This window comes from Magallana gigas, chromosome 3, assembly GCF_963853765.1.
Source record: "Magallana gigas chromosome 3, xbMagGiga1.1, whole genome shotgun sequence".
In the NCBI taxonomy this organism is placed as follows: domain Eukaryota; kingdom Metazoa; phylum Mollusca; class Bivalvia; order Ostreida; family Ostreidae; genus Magallana; species Magallana gigas.
The window spans coordinates 13907653-13926625 of record NC_088855.1 but is presented as its reverse complement, the minus strand read 5'-3'; the positions used below and the strand labels follow the sequence as shown (position 1 = coordinate 13926625).

Sequence of the window (18973 nt, the reverse complement as noted above, 5' to 3'; positions counted from 1 at the left end):
ACAATATTTACCTTGCACCAAGCCAATCAGATCATTGAAATAAGGTTTTATACAATGTTACATTTCGGAGACTTTGAAGTCAGAACATGAATATATACTTTTGTTATGAAAAGAATTCAAAACATTAGGCAGTAAAGTGCTCATGATATTTACCTTATAAGGCAGTGAAGTGCACACGATATTTACCTTAGCTTGTAGCTTCTGAACAAGCTGAGCTTGTCGCTGCTGTCCGTCTTGATAAGCTTGTAGTTTGCGCTTGTAGCTTGCGTGCTCGTCCTCGAGCTTGCGTCTGAGCTCGATGTTCTGTTGGACAAGGTTTTTGGAGGGGGCCTCTAGTGATTCACCTCCTTGTCCTCTCAAAGACTGTTCTAACTGTAAAACCAGACAAAGGGACTCGTCATAATACACTTAGAAAATGTATAAACAAAATACACAGCATCATAAAACTGGACTCTGCAATCTAGAAAGAAAACATATTGCTGCCTTAAAGACAATGAATAATTCAACATCTAGATTATCTCCTCAGGCTTACATAATCACCATTTTCACCTGTTAATAGCTTCTATAGTATATATTCCTTCCCCTCCTAATTCCTTAAAACATCAGCCATTATTCCATATTGGATACAGCCTCTGAAAGCACCAAAGACCCTTCCTCTGACATTGTGTCATGGATTCACACCCAAATGCTATCAAATAATCGTTACTGGGGACAGACTACAAGCTCACGGCTTATTTGCACAGGTAGATGAGTTCTATAATTGAAATTCAATATCCATCAGTGACTGAAATGCTCTGATGGCAAGAACTCTGAATATATACCTATTGTATTCCTAATAAACATCAGTAAATAAATTAACCTCAACAGAACTTAAACTATTTTTTTTTCAAGTCATGTCATGTTTATGATTGCTCTCTGAAATTATTAAATTTTACTGTTGCTTAAAATAAGTCTTTGGTGTGTCTTATATTATTCAACTAAATTAACTATCCCTTTTTTCTCCTAAGTATTCAAATATTCATACTCAACAAAGAACCTTACAAACTAAGCAATTTAAATGCTGATTGTGCGATTGGGGATTATTACAACATTTCAGATTATAACCATGAATAGCCAATAATAGATTATTCCCATAAACTCTAATACTCTCTAATTAGAAAAGGCTTATCTAAGCAAAATACTTTTCCTTATCCTTTAATATATAACATTAAATTCAATTGCCGGCCAATCTACCATAGCTCTGAATTTCATATGCCATAAAGTAGTGATTTAAAGGACATAAAAAGTTAACACGATCATAAGGATCTCAATTGATGTCACTACCTTGAGTTAACTGCATCATCAAGGTTTAGTACTTTATACATACGTCAAATGATCCAACAAATGGTCCATTATAAAAAGCCTGTTATATTTATCATAGTTGAGGATTTTGCACAAAAGAAAAGAAATAAGAATTGGACTAAAGTTTCTCCACTGCAACCCCCTTTCTCTCTTATTCTCTACCCTTTTTTGTTTCTATATAAGAGATTAAAGGCATTGAGAAATAGAACCATTGTAGTTAGGTTCCTTTCCTGTGGCCAGCCAATGTTTGACCTTCGTGTTAACTCTTCTTGCCTCATTTAACTAAAAAGCTTTACCAACACCTGATGGCAATCAGTCACACACACGGCCATTGTTTGCTTATTCGATGATACACTGATCCTTTTAATGCATTTAAAATTCTGTCCTGTTACCAAACCTTAGAGTTAAAAACAAACTTTAACTGAAGCTTCAACCATTCTATGGAAGTCCTTAAAACAGATTCAATAGGCAAATGTCAGATGCTTTTCTGTCATACATAACCCTCTATAATTACCGGTATTAGAAATTATGAGCATTTACCAGGTATAAAAATGGAGAGATTAGTGTATCTGACATCAGAACAAAATGCTTTAATTTGCAAATACAGATTCACTTTTGTACAACCAACACATTATTGACTTATCCATATATCAGTTTTATTAAGTAAAAAAGAACTGCAGACTGTCATAGGTTCTACGTAATGAAGATCATTACAAACACTGCAATGGAGAAGGCTTGCACTCTCTATTGGATGTTCTTTGCCCTATTTTGTATATACAATGTAGTGCCTTAAATGCTTTGAACCGGATTGAGTTTTCACTCTACAATAACAGACAAATATCTATTCCTTGAACAACAACCAAAAACCTGATGTCATGCCTAAACCTGAGCTAAAACTTGCTGCCAGTGAAAGTATACTGAAGACCGAACAAAATGGTGGTCCAATGAAAGCAAAATTCAAAAAAGGTTATTTCCAAATGTTGAAATTAAATCTTCAAATTTAATGACAATGGGTGTTCCCATTTTCCATTCATGTTTACCATATCCTAAAGACACTTTTTCTTTATAAGCAGTTATTATAGCACTCAAATAGGGTACCCACAAGTAGACATGTACAATGAAGCATCATTATAAAGCATTCAACAAATTTTGCAAAATGCACATCTAGATGCATTATGGGATACTGACTGCATCAACTTTCTGCCGAACAAATCCCGGCTTAGGAACTTCCGGAACATCGGATTCCATGTCACTGCCCTCTTTCTCTATCTGGAAATCTTCTGACATTTTCCCTGGTAAACAAATTGATCACTTCATTTGATCTCCTCCAAAGAAGTAATATTTTTCTACTTTCAACTATTTAGAATTGTCCAGTTATTGATATTGAGCATTTGTTAAGAATTGTATGTACAAAGGTAGTAAAGATCTACAGTGAGGTGATGATATGTTTGCATTCCCTTCCAAAGTCAGCTTTGCCAAGGGTCAATATCCCAAGCTGTTGACAGCCAGTAAAAGATAATAATATTCTGTCAGTGTGTATTAAGACCACTTGAAAACTTCAATATTTCCCTGGAATTGACTATTAATCTTTATCGACCATTCCGGCTTGGAAACAAGTAGGTTGTACAGTTTTGTATTTGCACGATCAGAAAATGAAATGAAAGTTTGAAACACTTTGCTGAACCAGGCCCCTCCACCTGACAAAGACTCTCACTGTTGAATGAAATGCACGAACAACCAAATCCTCCACGTATTACACTCTTTCAATGTAAACTATCGTTTATGTAATCAATACAACTGATGTGCTCATCAATAGGCTTGTTCTTTTTTTCCAAGATGTCAAGTTCTTGCGCACGAGGAGAACTTCAATTGAAAAACAAATATCAAAGGCAATCCATGAGACCTGTTCAAAACTTCAATAAACTTCCAGAAAGTTTTTGCACAGGCCAATTCTTATCAGTGTTCCTAGCTTTTACTTTGCAAGTATTTATCCACCGAAGTTCAATTCTATCACACGGGGACTTAAAACCTAAACATACTTTTCTTACGGAAAGTTAATCAACTTGCAATGAAGGTCAGATAATCCACAGGAGTTTTAGAGTCAGGTGCATGAATTCAAACACAGAAATTCCCATTTAGAACTCCGGAAACAAGGACAACACCTAGCATGAAGCCATTGATTTTGTGTCTCAGGGCCCCTTATCAATGTAAAATGCTCAACAAAGAAATAATAATCCTTTCAATACAATTCATTCAGATTTCTTAAATGATCACAAATTTCATCTGAATGTGCATTGTATGGTCACAAAAGAAATGTTTGTATAGATCGAAGCATTAATAAACCCCGAAATAGAAGTTCTACTCAGATGTTGAAGAGAAGAAGCACGAAGTTCCAGAGTCATGAATTATCTCCCTTTGGTATAGATGAAAAGTTCTACCATCTGAGTTGAGATGCATGCAATTGTGGACATAAAACTAGCATATCAAAGTCCATACCAAAGAATCAAGAAGACCTGAAGAGTTCTAGAAGTCAGGGCATTATGGGTATACTGAGTTGTAAATCTTTTCGATAAGTGTTGACACGTTTTGTGACTATTGTCTTAAGTTTAAATACACCACTGTTTGACACATCCAGCACCTGAATGCCTTGTGGGGGTCAACCATAGATACAGTAATGCACAGTTTTAACACAACTACACACCAATTACCACTAAGCTTTTAATTTAGTTAATCCAGTTCTTTCTGCAACGATTTATAGTACACTAAATCACTTTCATGACTTACCGTTAACAAAAATCTATTGGCAAAGTAAAGGATTGATTTTCAATTTTTCATTTATACAGCTTTTTATCAATACTAAAATATTTATAGAAATTCTAGAAAAAATGTTTAGTGTTTCTAGTTAAAGTTTAAACCAGTAGCCAATAATTCTTAAATACATATTGATTAGTTTAGAACAAGTTTCCCTTACTAGGTAAATTCCATTCCAATTACATGAAGTGGCTGTTGAACTTTGTTCCTTTCAGTTTTGCATAGCTAGAACTGCGGGGCAAACAAAGGATTGTGTGTTGAAATGGATTTATTCAATTAAATGTCTTTGTTTTCAGTGGTTCTCAATATCAGATTATTTCTTTCACTTAAATACTGTCAAGAACATAATACTACCACTTCAGAACAATACAATTAGTGGTAGATTTATTTTTGTCAGGCTTTTCTAAGTCTTTGTGAAGTAAACATCTTTATTAATCTGTATGAAATCAAATTTGTTCAAAATTTTTAAACTGACAAGTTGACAAAACTTCCATTTCTAAATGTGACATGGAAATCAAAACTTTGAATAACCGAGAGTGTCTCCAAACTTCTTGGTCACTAGAAAGCTTTATCAGCAAAAAGCTCTCTGTTTTACAATCGGGTCAATATGAATGAATGACTCACAAACAAGATGGATATAGAATTGTTGGCAAACATTTCCATCTCAGGCTCAGACAAATTTTCATACAATTACCTAACTTAAAGGGTACGTCCCAAATCATTTGCCAAGTCTCCAAAAGATTACTGGTTAAAGTGCATTCCGTCATATATCATTGGAGTGAAGACAAAGGGCCCATTTAGTCTTTGAAATGCAAATACTTGTGTTCTTCAGTTGATGATAAAGCATATAAGAAATTGGGGGTTTGATAACAGCAATTCGTATCTGATTCAAATTTCCTCATATCACAACTTTATCAGGCGGAGATAAAAATGAATGATTCTTTGGGAAAATATGGGCCTTGTTTTAATGCTGGGATTAATGCTATTCAAATAAGAAAGAGCCTAAAGATTTACTAAAAAATGGGTGTGTTTTGGGGGTAAACCCCTTTTTATCATTATCATAACTTGAAAAAGAATTAAAATTTGATTTATCAGGATTTGCATAAAGTTCAATAGCATTAATCATCAAAAACTAAAAATCCAATTTCTTGCAGTACAAATGTATTTCTATATAACAATGCATGTAATGAAAGATGATTTTGTTCTTGAACTGGTTCTTGGTTCCTCCAATCAAAACCTTCTATCAGATAAGTAACTGTTTTCTCGAAGCTCCGACGATTGACCATATCACTGAAGTCAAACACGGAGAGTGCCTGTGTAAACAGAAGTCAACAAAAGTTGCCCAGAATGATACCAGTTCCTCTACATGCTCAGCCCCCAAGTCAATAAAATCGCAGAGCAAAGTGGTAAATTGTGAGATAACTTAGCACAAAGCACACAACGATTCCAAAGGGACTGACCAATTTCAGTCAAATTAACACCGTGTTTCAGATAAAAACTGATTGGGTCTCTAACTTGCATTCCAGAGCAGACCTCTGGCTTTGACCACTGTTCTCACTCCACGAATTGGACTTATGTCAACATATTCCTCCATAACTAGTGCTTGTTCAGCTCTCACGAGCCTCTTCACATCTATATCGACAGTTAAACTTCCTATAACTTATCTTGTGACATGCTGAGACATTTTGGCCACTGGGGGTATAGGAAAGGCATTTGTCCTTTAGTTCACTTAACCCTTCCCAAAGACTGCTTACTAAGGGTAATACCAAAATCTAATTTCAGAAGTGAAGATTTACACCCTTCAAAGGAAATTTTTCAATATGGCTGATGCATATATAAAGTTGTTCATGTCAAATAACCCTCTTAGGTGTTATGATATATCATCAGGAATGTTCATCAAATCCTCAAAAACAGCATGAACACTGTTTTTATCTGGCTTATCAAAAATTGTAAACACATATACAGTAGTTATCATATACATGAAGTACCAATTAACCATACCTAATGGATAAGTCATGTTTTAAATTAAAATCACAATATCGTCAAAAATCAATCTACATCTAAATACATTTTCTGATTTCAACAAAAAAAGGCTAATCCATAAATGTGATAAATCAAGCATACATTAAGGCACTGTATGGCCAATAAGAGGTAATAGGCTTTACCTACGTAACCAATCCAGACGGCTTAGGAGGCACCAAAAACCCACCCGGATATCACACCTGGAGCATTGTATAACCCTGTATTGTACATAAAGCCTATTTGATTTCGCCCCGCAAATTCTGCCAATATACACCTTGTTGAGAAGTATTATGTAATGGGGGTACATAAATCTGTATACTTGTGCATGGCCAACTGTCTAATGCAGAGCTTCTATTATTCCTGCCAGTCTGCAGACTATATTGGTCTGACTGTCTTTTGCTGATAAAGCATGTTTACAGAGACAAAATTTACTGGGGATATACTACTTCAAAGGAACTCTTGCATGTACTTATACTATCGATTCATTTTAATTTCATCAATCAATAAGGAAAGTTTATTGCTTAGCTAGAATATAATTGAACAAGAAAAAGCGAACCTAGGTTTTTCTTGACAGACTATTTCTAATTCTGAGGTCACTTAATGACCCTTATACCTCTGCCAGAACTTTCAATCTGAGCAATTAGTCAAATGTTTCACTGATTAAAATTTTCAAGTGCTGACTATATTCTGTTATGAACAGTTGAATGATTTGAATCAACAACTTATGCAAAGTTTTCAATAAGGAAGGTAACTCGGATCTTTTACATAGAAATGGTATATATGCAGCTCAAGCTATGTCTTTCTTAAATTTCAACGTAACAAAAGTGTCTGCGAGGCATTTTTTCTCTCTCTCTTTGCTTGCTTTGTTAATCTGCAGTAAGTATTGCAAATAAAGGCTGTAATCTTTTAAAGTTCAATTCTAATGACAACACAAACTCTACACTGGGGATTTTAACTTTCACTATTGTTGCAAAATCAAACATTTTCCAATATAACTGACATGGCGTGTCTTTCTCTTGGACAGGCAGAGTCACAATTCACTGCATGCATTGTTTTATATGTGCGAAATTTATATGTGCCAGAATACACAATTAATAACTTTAACGAATGATTAATTACTCGGCTATTGCAAGAATTTCTACCTTAAAATTCTTCCTTTAACATGCAAAGACTTCAATTCTGACCTAATTAATTTATATCTGGACAAAATGCTCGCTATTGTCAGTAGACAAAAGACGTCTCAAACTCGGTGGACTTCACAATGAGAGATAGATCCATCGATACCAATCTACATGTTATTGTATACACTAGCTACATTTGGAGCTGACTTGACAGTATCTCCTTCTATGCAACTTGTTTAAACTGAAGAATTCACAATATCAATATTCCTTCTATGCAACAACACATTTCTATATTTGCAAACATACTGCTTAGAGATTGCAAAATGTACAGAAGAATATGTCCATTAAATAATTTTATTAGTTCCTTAATCAAATTCTTGTACACTTCTTTTTTATCTATCGTTCTTAAAATTCAATGAAAAAACAAAACAAAACAGTAATTAAAACATTCATTCCAGAGAGTCATTAAAAATCCAAAAATTAAGCTTTCAATATAAAAATATATCACTTCTTCTTTGAGAATGTGATAGTTAAAAAATTGCAAATAATACTTTTGCCTAAACTACAATGCAATACAACAAATTCACAGTTCCAATGTAATCTAATAAAATCCCAAGGATTGACAAATTTAGCCACGGTCCCTCACTTGAAATAATTGCTACAATTAAGAGCAACAAACAAACAAAATACCTGAGAATAGTCCATTCTCTCCATTTAAAATTCTGCCCAAGATTGCTCATAAAGAGGCAATAAATTTTTCCCAGCAAATTTAAAGAGATAACATTGGTAAATCATAGGTCTTACAGGAGAAATCACCTCCAAAAAGAAGATCTCCCCAATAGATGCCCTCAGTTATCTCCCTTAATACTTGTTTTTATCTTTGACAAGCACTGAAGCAGGATAATATAACAGATATTCACCTGGATGTGTCTGCAAGGTCCTCTCTCTCACAATGCGTTCATGTCATGTAACCTCTCTTTGCACACACTAGTTCTGTACGGACATGTTTTATGAAATTTCCCGCTGAGTTCATTTATTGGTAGATATCCGCATGCTTATAGCTCTGCCATTTAAATTTGCACCCAAGTAAGGAACTCAGACTAAACAATAGGCTTGGTCTTATCATGTTTGATATTTAAAAGGTTTTTGCGGATCTAGGTGAAATAAAAGCTTAAGTAATGATTAATTTTCATTTTCTGTTTTGGCCAGTGGTCCACGGTATGCTATTATACATTGCGCACACAAAATAATATATAGACGGCTAAGCCCCAGTACTAGAGCTTAATCCCTTTGTATTTTATAGAAAATGAAAAATGGATGATTAATTTCTAGCCACACTACAGCTATTTGACATTTAAACTTGAACAAAGGTTTTGAGAGGAGATATTCATTGAGCCCCAGGGGCAGAATTGGTTGTATTATAAGATAAAAGCTATGTAAAAGGTGACAATTATTTGACACAGTAAAGTTTTAAATTTTCTTTGACACAAAGTAATATCTATCCTCTACCCCCCCCCCCCCCCCCCCCCCTCTTTTCCTTATCTCGTCAATTCTTATTAAAGGCGACTTATAACACCAAGAGTGAGCATTTAAATGTCTACAAATTTCAAAGTCAAAAATATTTTCATTACCAAAACCATAACAGGGGGACGAGGATACAAACTAAAGAATTCATTCTCATTTCACAATGCAAAATTGGCTAGATTCTATTCTAACACTCATATTAAAAACTTCATATTTTCAGAGCTGAACAATGAAAAACAAACAGAATTATAATCCTGTTTGCTCTATGTTGAATTGTCCTCCACAAGGGTACTGCATTCTACAAAACATCAAAGTCACACACAACAGCAGAAAACTCAGTATTAAACGGTTGGCTATAGATCCAGAAGAATGGAACTATTTGCAAAAGCACAGAAAATATTGTCGTGAAATGTTAATGGCCCACAATTCATTTACTAAAATCAACCTTTGCAGGTACTTAATTCATTGCAATATAATACAAGCAGAAGATGATGCTTTGATTTGCCGATATTAAAAGTTGAAGAGCACATCTACTATGTAGAAATAAATGGTTGCTAAGTATATATGCTTACATTGTGAAATACAAATGTCACGTACAGACAAAACCATATAACCAATATATAAGCTGACAAAATAACAAACAGAAATTGCCAAAAAAATATGAGTAAAAATACTCACTGCATATATAAGACTATAGAACAAACCCAGGTTCCGGAGCTACGTGTAAAAAACACTGCTTAATTGATATTTTTGAAGCTATTGTTCATAACCCCATTAAACACACCACAATGAAGTGACCCAGTATTGGCCAATCTATTGAATGGATGTGCTAGCTGTTAAATCATATTTTGCGTACATGTATTAGCAAATTTTGGCAGATAGATGTAAAGATAGGTCTGTCTGGTATACAAAATACAAAGGGACTGCAAGCTCAGAAGAAGACCAGCAAGATAGACTAGCTGGGGTAGATAAGACATACATCAAATCATTCTGGATAATCAGGGTGATTACTATGGTTAGATCTTTCGAATTCTGATTATCTCAATTTTAAAATTACATAACTTCATAAAACCCTAGCTGATTTCAATCGAGAATGAACTTCAAAATCGGAGGATTTTAGTCTACTTATCACGATAACTTCATTGACAATCAGGTTATTTTTATAATTTTGAACCATGGATTTTGATTTTAATATCAACCAAACACGCATTTATTTCAGATCTGTTTAGTATTTACAAACATGAATAAAAAAGAGGTCCAAATATTCCCAAGTTGGTCTTATCTTCATAAAGCATAAATATCAGATATATAATAAATACCAACAACGCAAATAAGCCTTACCATTCACATATATTTGTCTACACATTACTTAATCTGATTTTTATCATTAAACGTAAAAAAAAATCTCTCTCATCATGAAACATGAGCTTTCAAAAATGATTATTTTTTAAATACTCAATCTGATTAAGTTGTTTGACACATATTTAGACATGTACATTGGTGTAAAGATTTGCCATTTAAGGTCAGAACTGAATAAGGTAATCATTTTATTCAAATCTTTAACATGCAGGCATGATCACACGTACACGGAGGTTTTTTCCCTCACTACAATTAAATTGGGATTTAATTGCTAAACAATCCTAGAAAAAAAAACAAGAAATGTTTGTTTTTATATCATTGTGATCTTTTTAGATAATCGATAGGATTATAGAGACCAATACCAAGGGAACAAACTCCATCCCAATAAACACTGAATAAAATTCAATATATAAAGGCACAAATTCCCACTATAGATTTAAGAAAATCTAATTCCCATATATGATACATGTAATTTACATGACTTTTCTGTTGACAAATAATCTGTAACTATTCTCAGCATATATCTTTCAAGTGGATTGAACTACAGCATGAATTTCTATTACTCCCATGCAGATCCCTTTAATATTTGGAAAATATGTCTTTGTATACATTGAAAACCTTCTTGGAAACCTTGCCAATAAGAAACTGAACACCATTATACCCTTTAGCCAGTTAATGCGTGCTCAGTTTCCTTGGGAGTGGCAGAAAATACATTAAGACCTAAAATCTACATTTCTTAGAATGAAAACATTCCAACCTCTTGGCCCTTCCCATGTTAACATATATATTTCTGCCACTTATGCACTAAATGCTTTTTGGATATGCTACGACTTGTTATTCCACAAAACTACTATGTCAAACATGATCGAAGCATATTGACTATACTATTGTACTTCCATTTTTAATTTGACATTGGGGTGGCAGGTTTCCATTCAAAATCGATAAGAACCAAGAAAAAACTGGAAATAATAGTTTTCACTGAATTTCTTTTTCTGGGTAACGAGACATGTCTCATGTGCCTATGAGGCATTATCAACAAATCAAGCTGTGCCTGTTCTTACATAATTTCTGTTTGATTAATTAAAGACTTTAGAAAAGAGTAAGTACCTTTTAATCAAATTGTAACACTGGAAGAATAGAAACCATTTAAGCGCACTCTTTACAATTCAGATAGGTTTATTCATGAATTCACCTACTGTTTGGAATTCATTAAAAATTACTGTTTGAGTACAATTTAAGATTCAAATCGTGAAGACTCAAGTTAATCTAACTATAATCTTGAGTTGTCATGAAGTGTTTTATTAATAAGGACATATGCACCTACTCCAAGTCTTTACAAAACAACTACAGGCAGTAACACATGCAATGACAAATAATGGTTTTGATCAGTTGGCATTTCCTACAATTTCTTCTCACTTTTTCAGCATAGAAATTTTTTCAAACAAGCAATAGTTTATATGAAATACATAATGATCTCGAAATCTAGCTCTGTATTCTATGCTACCCGATGATTGATTTTGTTTATTTCTTTTTCAAATTCATTCAGTGTATTCATGTTTCATGAAACAAATAATGGCTTGAAACATCATATATGATGTTGCTGTACTTGTAATACATAACCTCAAACATTAATCATTTTTATACAAATAATGTTTCTTAATATCACACTTGTTATGGTTTGTTACAAACAAGGCATTTTTAGTCAACAGTTAGGTATGTACCTTGAAAACATCACCATTGAGTGCAATTTTCAAGGGCATTTACCTACATTGAAGACAAATTACATGCCATTTCAAACCTGATTAAGGAAAAAATCCAACGTACCAACCCAAAGGATCGGAACATTAATATACATAGGTCAAAATGTAAACGGATTATTTCATAGCATGAACTATCAAACATGTGATTACCCCTTTTTAAAAGTCTAGCTTTGATCTAAATAGGCCCAGAAGATTTCATTTCACTATCATCACTAGCCATCTACCAGCCCTTTTAAAGTTGCTTGCCGGTAAATTTGTTATACCGTTACATGTACGTGTATTAGCATTAGAGCACTCCCCAGGTTTCATTTCAGAGTGTAATGTAAATTTCCTTTCCCTTGTCCACTCATAAAAAACAAATGACATAGGTTTGAAGACATGTCTATAAGCCTGGTATTCAAGCTTTGTACACTAAAATATCCAATGCGGATACATATAAAATATGAGTTACTGTAATGTATTCAAGGTAAATACCTTCCATCAATTAGATTCTTGGAAAACATTGACAAGTTCTGGGTATTTCCATGTTTAATATCTTAGTTATCTGGTAAATAGTAAGAAGATCCGCTTTTAACTGAATCAATTTACAATGGTTTTTCTCTTCGGTGGTTATACTTTCTACAGACTCTGATTAAATACAGAGAACTTAAAGGTCTATTTTATTTGCAATAAATTGCATAAATGCATTTTTAATGACAAAATTAATGGCTATTTAATACTTCTCCATGTTTTCTAAGAGAAGTATTCCATATCAATTAAAAATCAAACAAAAACTAATCCAAATAACATTTGAACAATTCTTTTTTCAGACAAATTGTTCAGTATATTGAACTATTTACCAAAAAAAATTCCCTAAATTCAACACAGATTAGAAATCCTTGAAAAATCCTGAGACTTCCATACCATGTTTTTGCTCGTGTGTATATATTAAGAACCCATCTAAATTTGTGATGCATGTAAAATCTGAAGGCAGGCTGTTAGCTGTTGTTAAAAATCAAGTTTAGGATAACTTTGGTCTACAAAGTACAAGGTACTATGCAAATTTCCATTACCCATAGAGCACAAATAGATCAGAGATCAGAGATATCAAAATAAATAGTAAAATCTCCAGGATATATAAAGGGCCTTCTGAGGAAAAGTTCCCTAGCTGTTGTAGGGTTTGTTTCATATAGAACTCTCCGTATAAACAGCATTCCTGACTTCCGACGGAGATCACTCATTTTGTATGATCTTTCCTAATGCTTCATGCAATTTTTTCTGACTAAGTCAGTTTTTTTATGATGAAATATGCCAATAGGGACTTAAATGATCAATAACATATTCATCATTCACTGATTCTCGGTAGATGGAGTTTTACCTGGTATCGTATCAGCTTGAACTTTAATATTTTGGATTTTTACATTCTTGCATTGAGGATCAACTACTATGCAACTGCAAGTGTGAATGAAAAAAAGTTTTGAGGGGTGACAGTTATTGTATTTGAACAAGTTTAATATATAGGTTTGGTTTGAAAAATATCGGACAGTTCCAGTAACACGTATAGAGCAAACGCATGGAAATAAATCAATAAAATCATTTAACATGTTGTTAAAAATTGAAAACCCTAACTTTTAATTGAGTCTGGTTAATAATGCATGCATGTACAATATACTCCGAGTTGATCGAAAAAATAAACTTGAATGGGTCTTTATTTTCATATTCATTTTAGGTTTTCAATAAACTTTTGATAACCAATGGAGCTTTGCACTATTATTATTCCTTTTACATCTTTTACTAAATTCATTTTGTTTTTTTTACATCATAAACACTTCTGAATTAACAAAGAAAATTTCAATAGAGCTAGCACTAGCTGTCACTCGTATGCTTTGTAGATCTGAGGGGCTTTATTGCAACAAATAACTTAATCTAAGCCCTCCCGCGGAGCAGACCGTGCATTAATTTTATTGTTTTTTGGTGTGAAATATTCACAGAAATAAGTCCTTATCAACTGGTGCAATCCAAGAACAGGACACTTTGCCTGTGAACATATATTTTACCTCGATACCCTTGATGACAATGGAGAAATAGTACAGTCCTGGTTAAATACACAACTGTATTTATCTTACAGATTATCTCTTAGGAAAATTCAACACAATCTATCATGTCTATTTATATTAGTGTGTCTGGGTGAAAGTAAGGTTAGAGTTGACAAATGATTCTATGTGACGAGTCGCGTTTATTACTGGTAACAAAACATGGTTATCTCAATCAAAGAATACAGTATGTTCAGTATCTTTGAGCCCTCAATGAAAGGAAAACTGCTCAAGTGGTGAAAATGCAATTTTTTAAAATAGACTCTTCCCACCCATGCAATCTCTGTGTGGCAAGTTGTGTAATAATAACTTTCTTGTCTAATGTATCACATTAGAAGTTTCCCTTTCACTTTATTTGGTTAATTGAGGTTTTCGCTGAGCTAAGTGTTTGATTTCACACAATGATCGATCGTTCTGTTGATTGATCCGTATGCTACATAAAGTGGAGCATAAGATTCATGCTTCACCAATCGGATCTGCTTTAATCTATTTTTCATTACAGTCATCTTTTGCATCATTGATCTATGTCACATAATGTGTCTGCTTCCCAAACTGCAGCGATCAATTTCCGAAAAATTCATTAAAATGTTTACATTTGTTTTGAACAAATGTAAACCTGCAGAGTGATTTCATATCAATTAAACATACTATTAACTATAGAAGCCATTCAATAAACAGGTTTTCATTCAGAGATTATCATAACAGCTAAGAACAGGTTTACTGGGATGAAATTTATTGCACACAGTTATAGCTCGATCCATGCAATCTGTTTTTCACTTTCCCTTACCTTCAATACAATTCAATACTTTTGTCTACAAATCTCTCTTCTTGCCTTTTATTTTTCAAAACTATACTTTCTGCAATCTTGCTCTCCTCATCTTTTATGTTTACCAAGGCTATCCATTCAGTCATCTTTACCTGTCTATATTTTCTAGTTTCCAAACTTTCAATTTCTTTAAACTTTTTGTGTATAAGCCTGAAGCTTACCTACCTTTCTTTACCTCTCATCAGCATTAAAGCTGTCTCTATATAGTTACAACTCTTCCAATTTCTCTAAATATTCTGTGTAAGCCTGAAGCTTTCCTACCTTTCTTCATCTCTTGATATCTCCAGTGTCTAAGCCATCTCTCTACACTCCAGACTCACCTTGTCACTGATAGCGTTGTACTTGATCCCGAGCTCATCTCGCTCAGCTCGACTCGCTGCCAACAGGTCCTCGACTCTGTTGAGCTCGGTGGCGAGGAGCCTGTTCTCCTCCTGGAGCTGACCCACTGTGGGGGTGGTGGACATGGTGGGTGGGGTGTAGTCTTCGTCCTCCTGCAGGTGCTTGGTGATGATTTCCCTGACACGGGCGGGGAGCTTGGCGGGCTGGTTGTCCTCACCAAGGACTGTGATATCGTCTCGCAGCGAGTCTTCTAATCTCTGTAAGAATACGTCAATATTTATTCTTCTAGAACGTAATTAATTTTCACAATAAACATTTTTCCTTCAAATTGTATTTTACAAATAACAAAAGATAAATTTTCAATGCATATGACTAAGATGAATGAATAAAAAGGAATACATGCAATATCAACTATTGATTAGTAACTCTGCAAGATTTAATCAACATTTCCCATTTCAAAAAATCATGCTTCGAAAAATCATTGATTTTCTTTTTAATGACATACTATCAACAAAGATTAAAATGAATAAGAGTGCAATATCTAAACATGATACATATTTTAATAAATAATATAGATTACAAATGAATACATGGTATGGTACAGTCAACTCTCAATATACCTAGCAGATGTCTTTTTTATTTTTTACTTTCAGTTTAAAGGACGTTCACATTGGAACATTCTAGGGAGTCTATACCGACTATAAATGAGCTGAAGTTAGCAATGTCATTGTACAAAACGATAATGCAGAGCCAGCAATTTATCAATTAATGTACCATTTAACCCACACATACACAATGTTACAGTACCATTTAACCCACACCGCGTCTTTGTGCTGATTAGAAAAGTATTACTTCATCAATTATTCAATCTGTTTATTAGAATACAATCGAAAATTTCTCAATTGTCAAACTTTTTCTACTGCTTCTAGAAAGCATACAATGGAATATTTATGCTTATTGATCTGAGCTGGTGACAAAACTTGCTGTTTCACTCCATTTTGAAATGGAACCCCAATGTTGACAATACCTACAGCGTACATATGCTGTGTTTGCTGTTTAAATATTGTTGACTACTACTTTCCCTCTGATAGTCAACATGACAGATTTAATTCTCACAGGCATCAGCTCTTGGTAATGTTGTCCTACAAAGCTGAACAAACACTTTTGAAAGTACTGAGCTTGCTACCGGTACTTGTTATAAGGGCTGCGCAATTTTGTTTTAATTGTTACACTCCTGTAAGACTTGGAGATATTGAAACATAATTTGGAAAAAATACTGTGTCACATTGTTATTATCTTTTCTTACTTTTGGTTTTGCTCATTATACATATTAAACATGACATACATATAAGTTTTCAATGTCTCCTTCATACCAGTTATTGAAAAAATAATGTATACAAAAAGTTTTGCTACTCATCCTACTTAAGTGGTAAGTTTTAAAATCTTGGCATTCATTATATTAGTTTGGTATACGATTTTGTAGAGCCAAAAGTCCATTGTATTTCCAATGAATTATTATGTGACCAAAAAAAAAAGATTTCACTAATAATTTTGCAAGTAAAAACTGCATACTTTATCCAATCGTATGTGTGATTATTTTGTAATACTGTTTAAATTTGTATGAGGTGTTGCTAATTTTTTCAAATTCTGTTTCCTACATGCTGATGTGTTGTTGTACATTTTCATGAATCTCATCCTTGCAAAATGAGGTAAAATTCTAAACTATAAATATCGAGACACAAATCCAGTTACATCATTTATGCAGCTCAATACACATCTTATTCCAACAAAGACTTCAAACACTTCTTGTCCCAACAAATAAACTACAAAGTGTTCCTCAAGCATGAAATTTGTTTTCAATTAAGGAGAGTTAAAGGCAAGTCTTACATTAACAGAAGGGGTTACAGTGTTTTATTTGTTTAGAGAATGAGTTCCATCTGATAAATAAACAAAGCTCAACCACTTTTGTACAAGCCTTGAATGAATTTTTGAGTTTTATGAAAGGAGCAGATATAAATGGAAGTAACTTTATGATATAAAAAAAATCTGACATAGTTTGATAAAATTCTAGGTTTTTTCTTTGTGAAAAAACAAATTTGTTTAGAAGACTTCTTTAGCAATGTCATTCTACAAAACGATGATGAGAGATTTAATTAGAAGAAGTCGTCAAGATATTAATTAATTATCATGCCTTTGAATATCATATTAACAATAGCTTACTAATTTTGTAATTATAAATTTATATCATGTTATAACTGTTGTAAGTTTTGTTCAATTTCACTATTGTTATGGTGAATACCTCTTAAGTTGATAGAACTTGTGTCCTAACCATTTCTATATGTATCCCATACATATACAATAAAATATGTTCAAATCAAAGCTTAACTATAATCAACCAATTTCAATTAATTCAATTAACCCAAATACAGCACCACAGCATCTACTTTAATTACTTTGCCAATGGCTAAATGAATAAAATAATATTGGAGGGGGGTAATCATGGTTATTATGTTATCATCAAAATTCAATAAAAGATCAATTGCCATGTATATAAAGCACCTAGCAATGAAAAAAACTGACTTGCAAATTTGTTACTGCTACAAATTTCAAAAAATGTAACAGGTATCAGAGAAATGAAACCAATGCAAAAAAATCTAAACTATGTTGCGGTAGAATGAATTACATGTAATTATTATGTGTAGAGACTAAGATATGCATTTTTCATTTATGTAAAAATGCTTTTACCATTCAAAATTGTCCAGCATGCAACAAAAATAACTATCAAAAATGTATGCATTTCTTCCTATCAATCATATCTACTGTAGAGTGTATATAAACAATGGGATAACGTGCATTGAACTTAATTTCGTGTTCCTTCCACTGCAGAAAGGAGAACCCTGCCATGGAATCATCGGATTCAAAAGACGAGGAGTTTCCAAATAAATCTCTCACAGGTGGAGAATGCCTGCGGTATTCAGACCTGCTCATTACGAGCACTTCGATAAAATCTTTGCAAACCGTGTCAATAAAAAGTTGCAAACTTCGTCAATCCAAACCGGAAGTAAATAATACCATGTAATTTGAGATTCTTTGTGGAGAATGTTAGTTCCGCAGTAATAGAAAATGTTTCTATAGTAACGGCGTCCTTAACAGCCGTGACGCGCACCTGTCAAACGACATACGACTACGTTTATGAGGTAATGTAATGGTGCATTAGTGGTCAGTGGTGAAAAAATGATGGATAATATAACTGATCATGCATGTTTACATAATATCTCTGAAAATTTCCCCTTGTGAAAGCATAACGTACACTCGTTCAGATAATTAAAAAAACCAACAATATGCATTTCAATCATAATCTACAAAGGTAAATCTAATTTTAACTTCAAAACCAATTATTGTTTACTGTTTAAGACAGTCTATCAGACTGCTTTCAGTGAATAAAATTGACGGAAAAAATGACAAGATTCAATTCAGTCATCGGCATGTGTGGTTTTCCCGAACCCGCCCGTAAGATAGAAAAATAAATGAATTAAAACGTGTCACCTGTATGACCCTATCAAGCTCGTCGTCTGATGACATGGGGTCCCTAAGCACAAGTTGACCTCCAAGGGATGAAACTAACAACTCCTTAACTGTGTATCTGTAGGACCAAACTCTGCATCAAATGTCACCCAGATTCTCACACGCTTCAGTAAACACACCTCACGGTGCAGATTCCCCCGAACACCTGTAATTTCGTTTTCCAATAATGGCTGGCCGGAACTTTTAATTCATGTTTGTACATGTCCTTTTAAC

General features: G+C 33.6%; 1 protein-coding gene across 9 annotated transcripts in view; it reads right to left on the bottom strand.

Annotated features, from left to right (window-relative positions):
• Positions 1 to 18973, bottom strand: part of LOC105331920 (rootletin) — a 57720-nt gene that overhangs the window by 24682 nt on the left and 14065 nt on the right. For 5 of the 9 annotated variants that reach the window (XM_066078585.1, XM_011434286.4, XM_011434287.4 and 2 more), the window contains exons 2-3: positions 15157 to 15432; positions 187 to 372 (exon numbers count right to left, since the gene is read on the bottom strand). In XM_066078585.1, the coding sequence (XP_065934657.1) occupies positions 187 to 372; positions 15157 to 15432 (462 nt within the window). Of the gene's footprint in view, positions 1 to 186; positions 373 to 2529; positions 3330 to 7985; positions 8025 to 8215; positions 8375 to 15156; positions 15433 to 18721; positions 18939 to 18973 lie in introns of those variants that run through there. The other 4 variants (XM_011434292.4, XM_020068771.3, XM_011434294.4 and 1 more) reach the window with 4 other exon arrangements.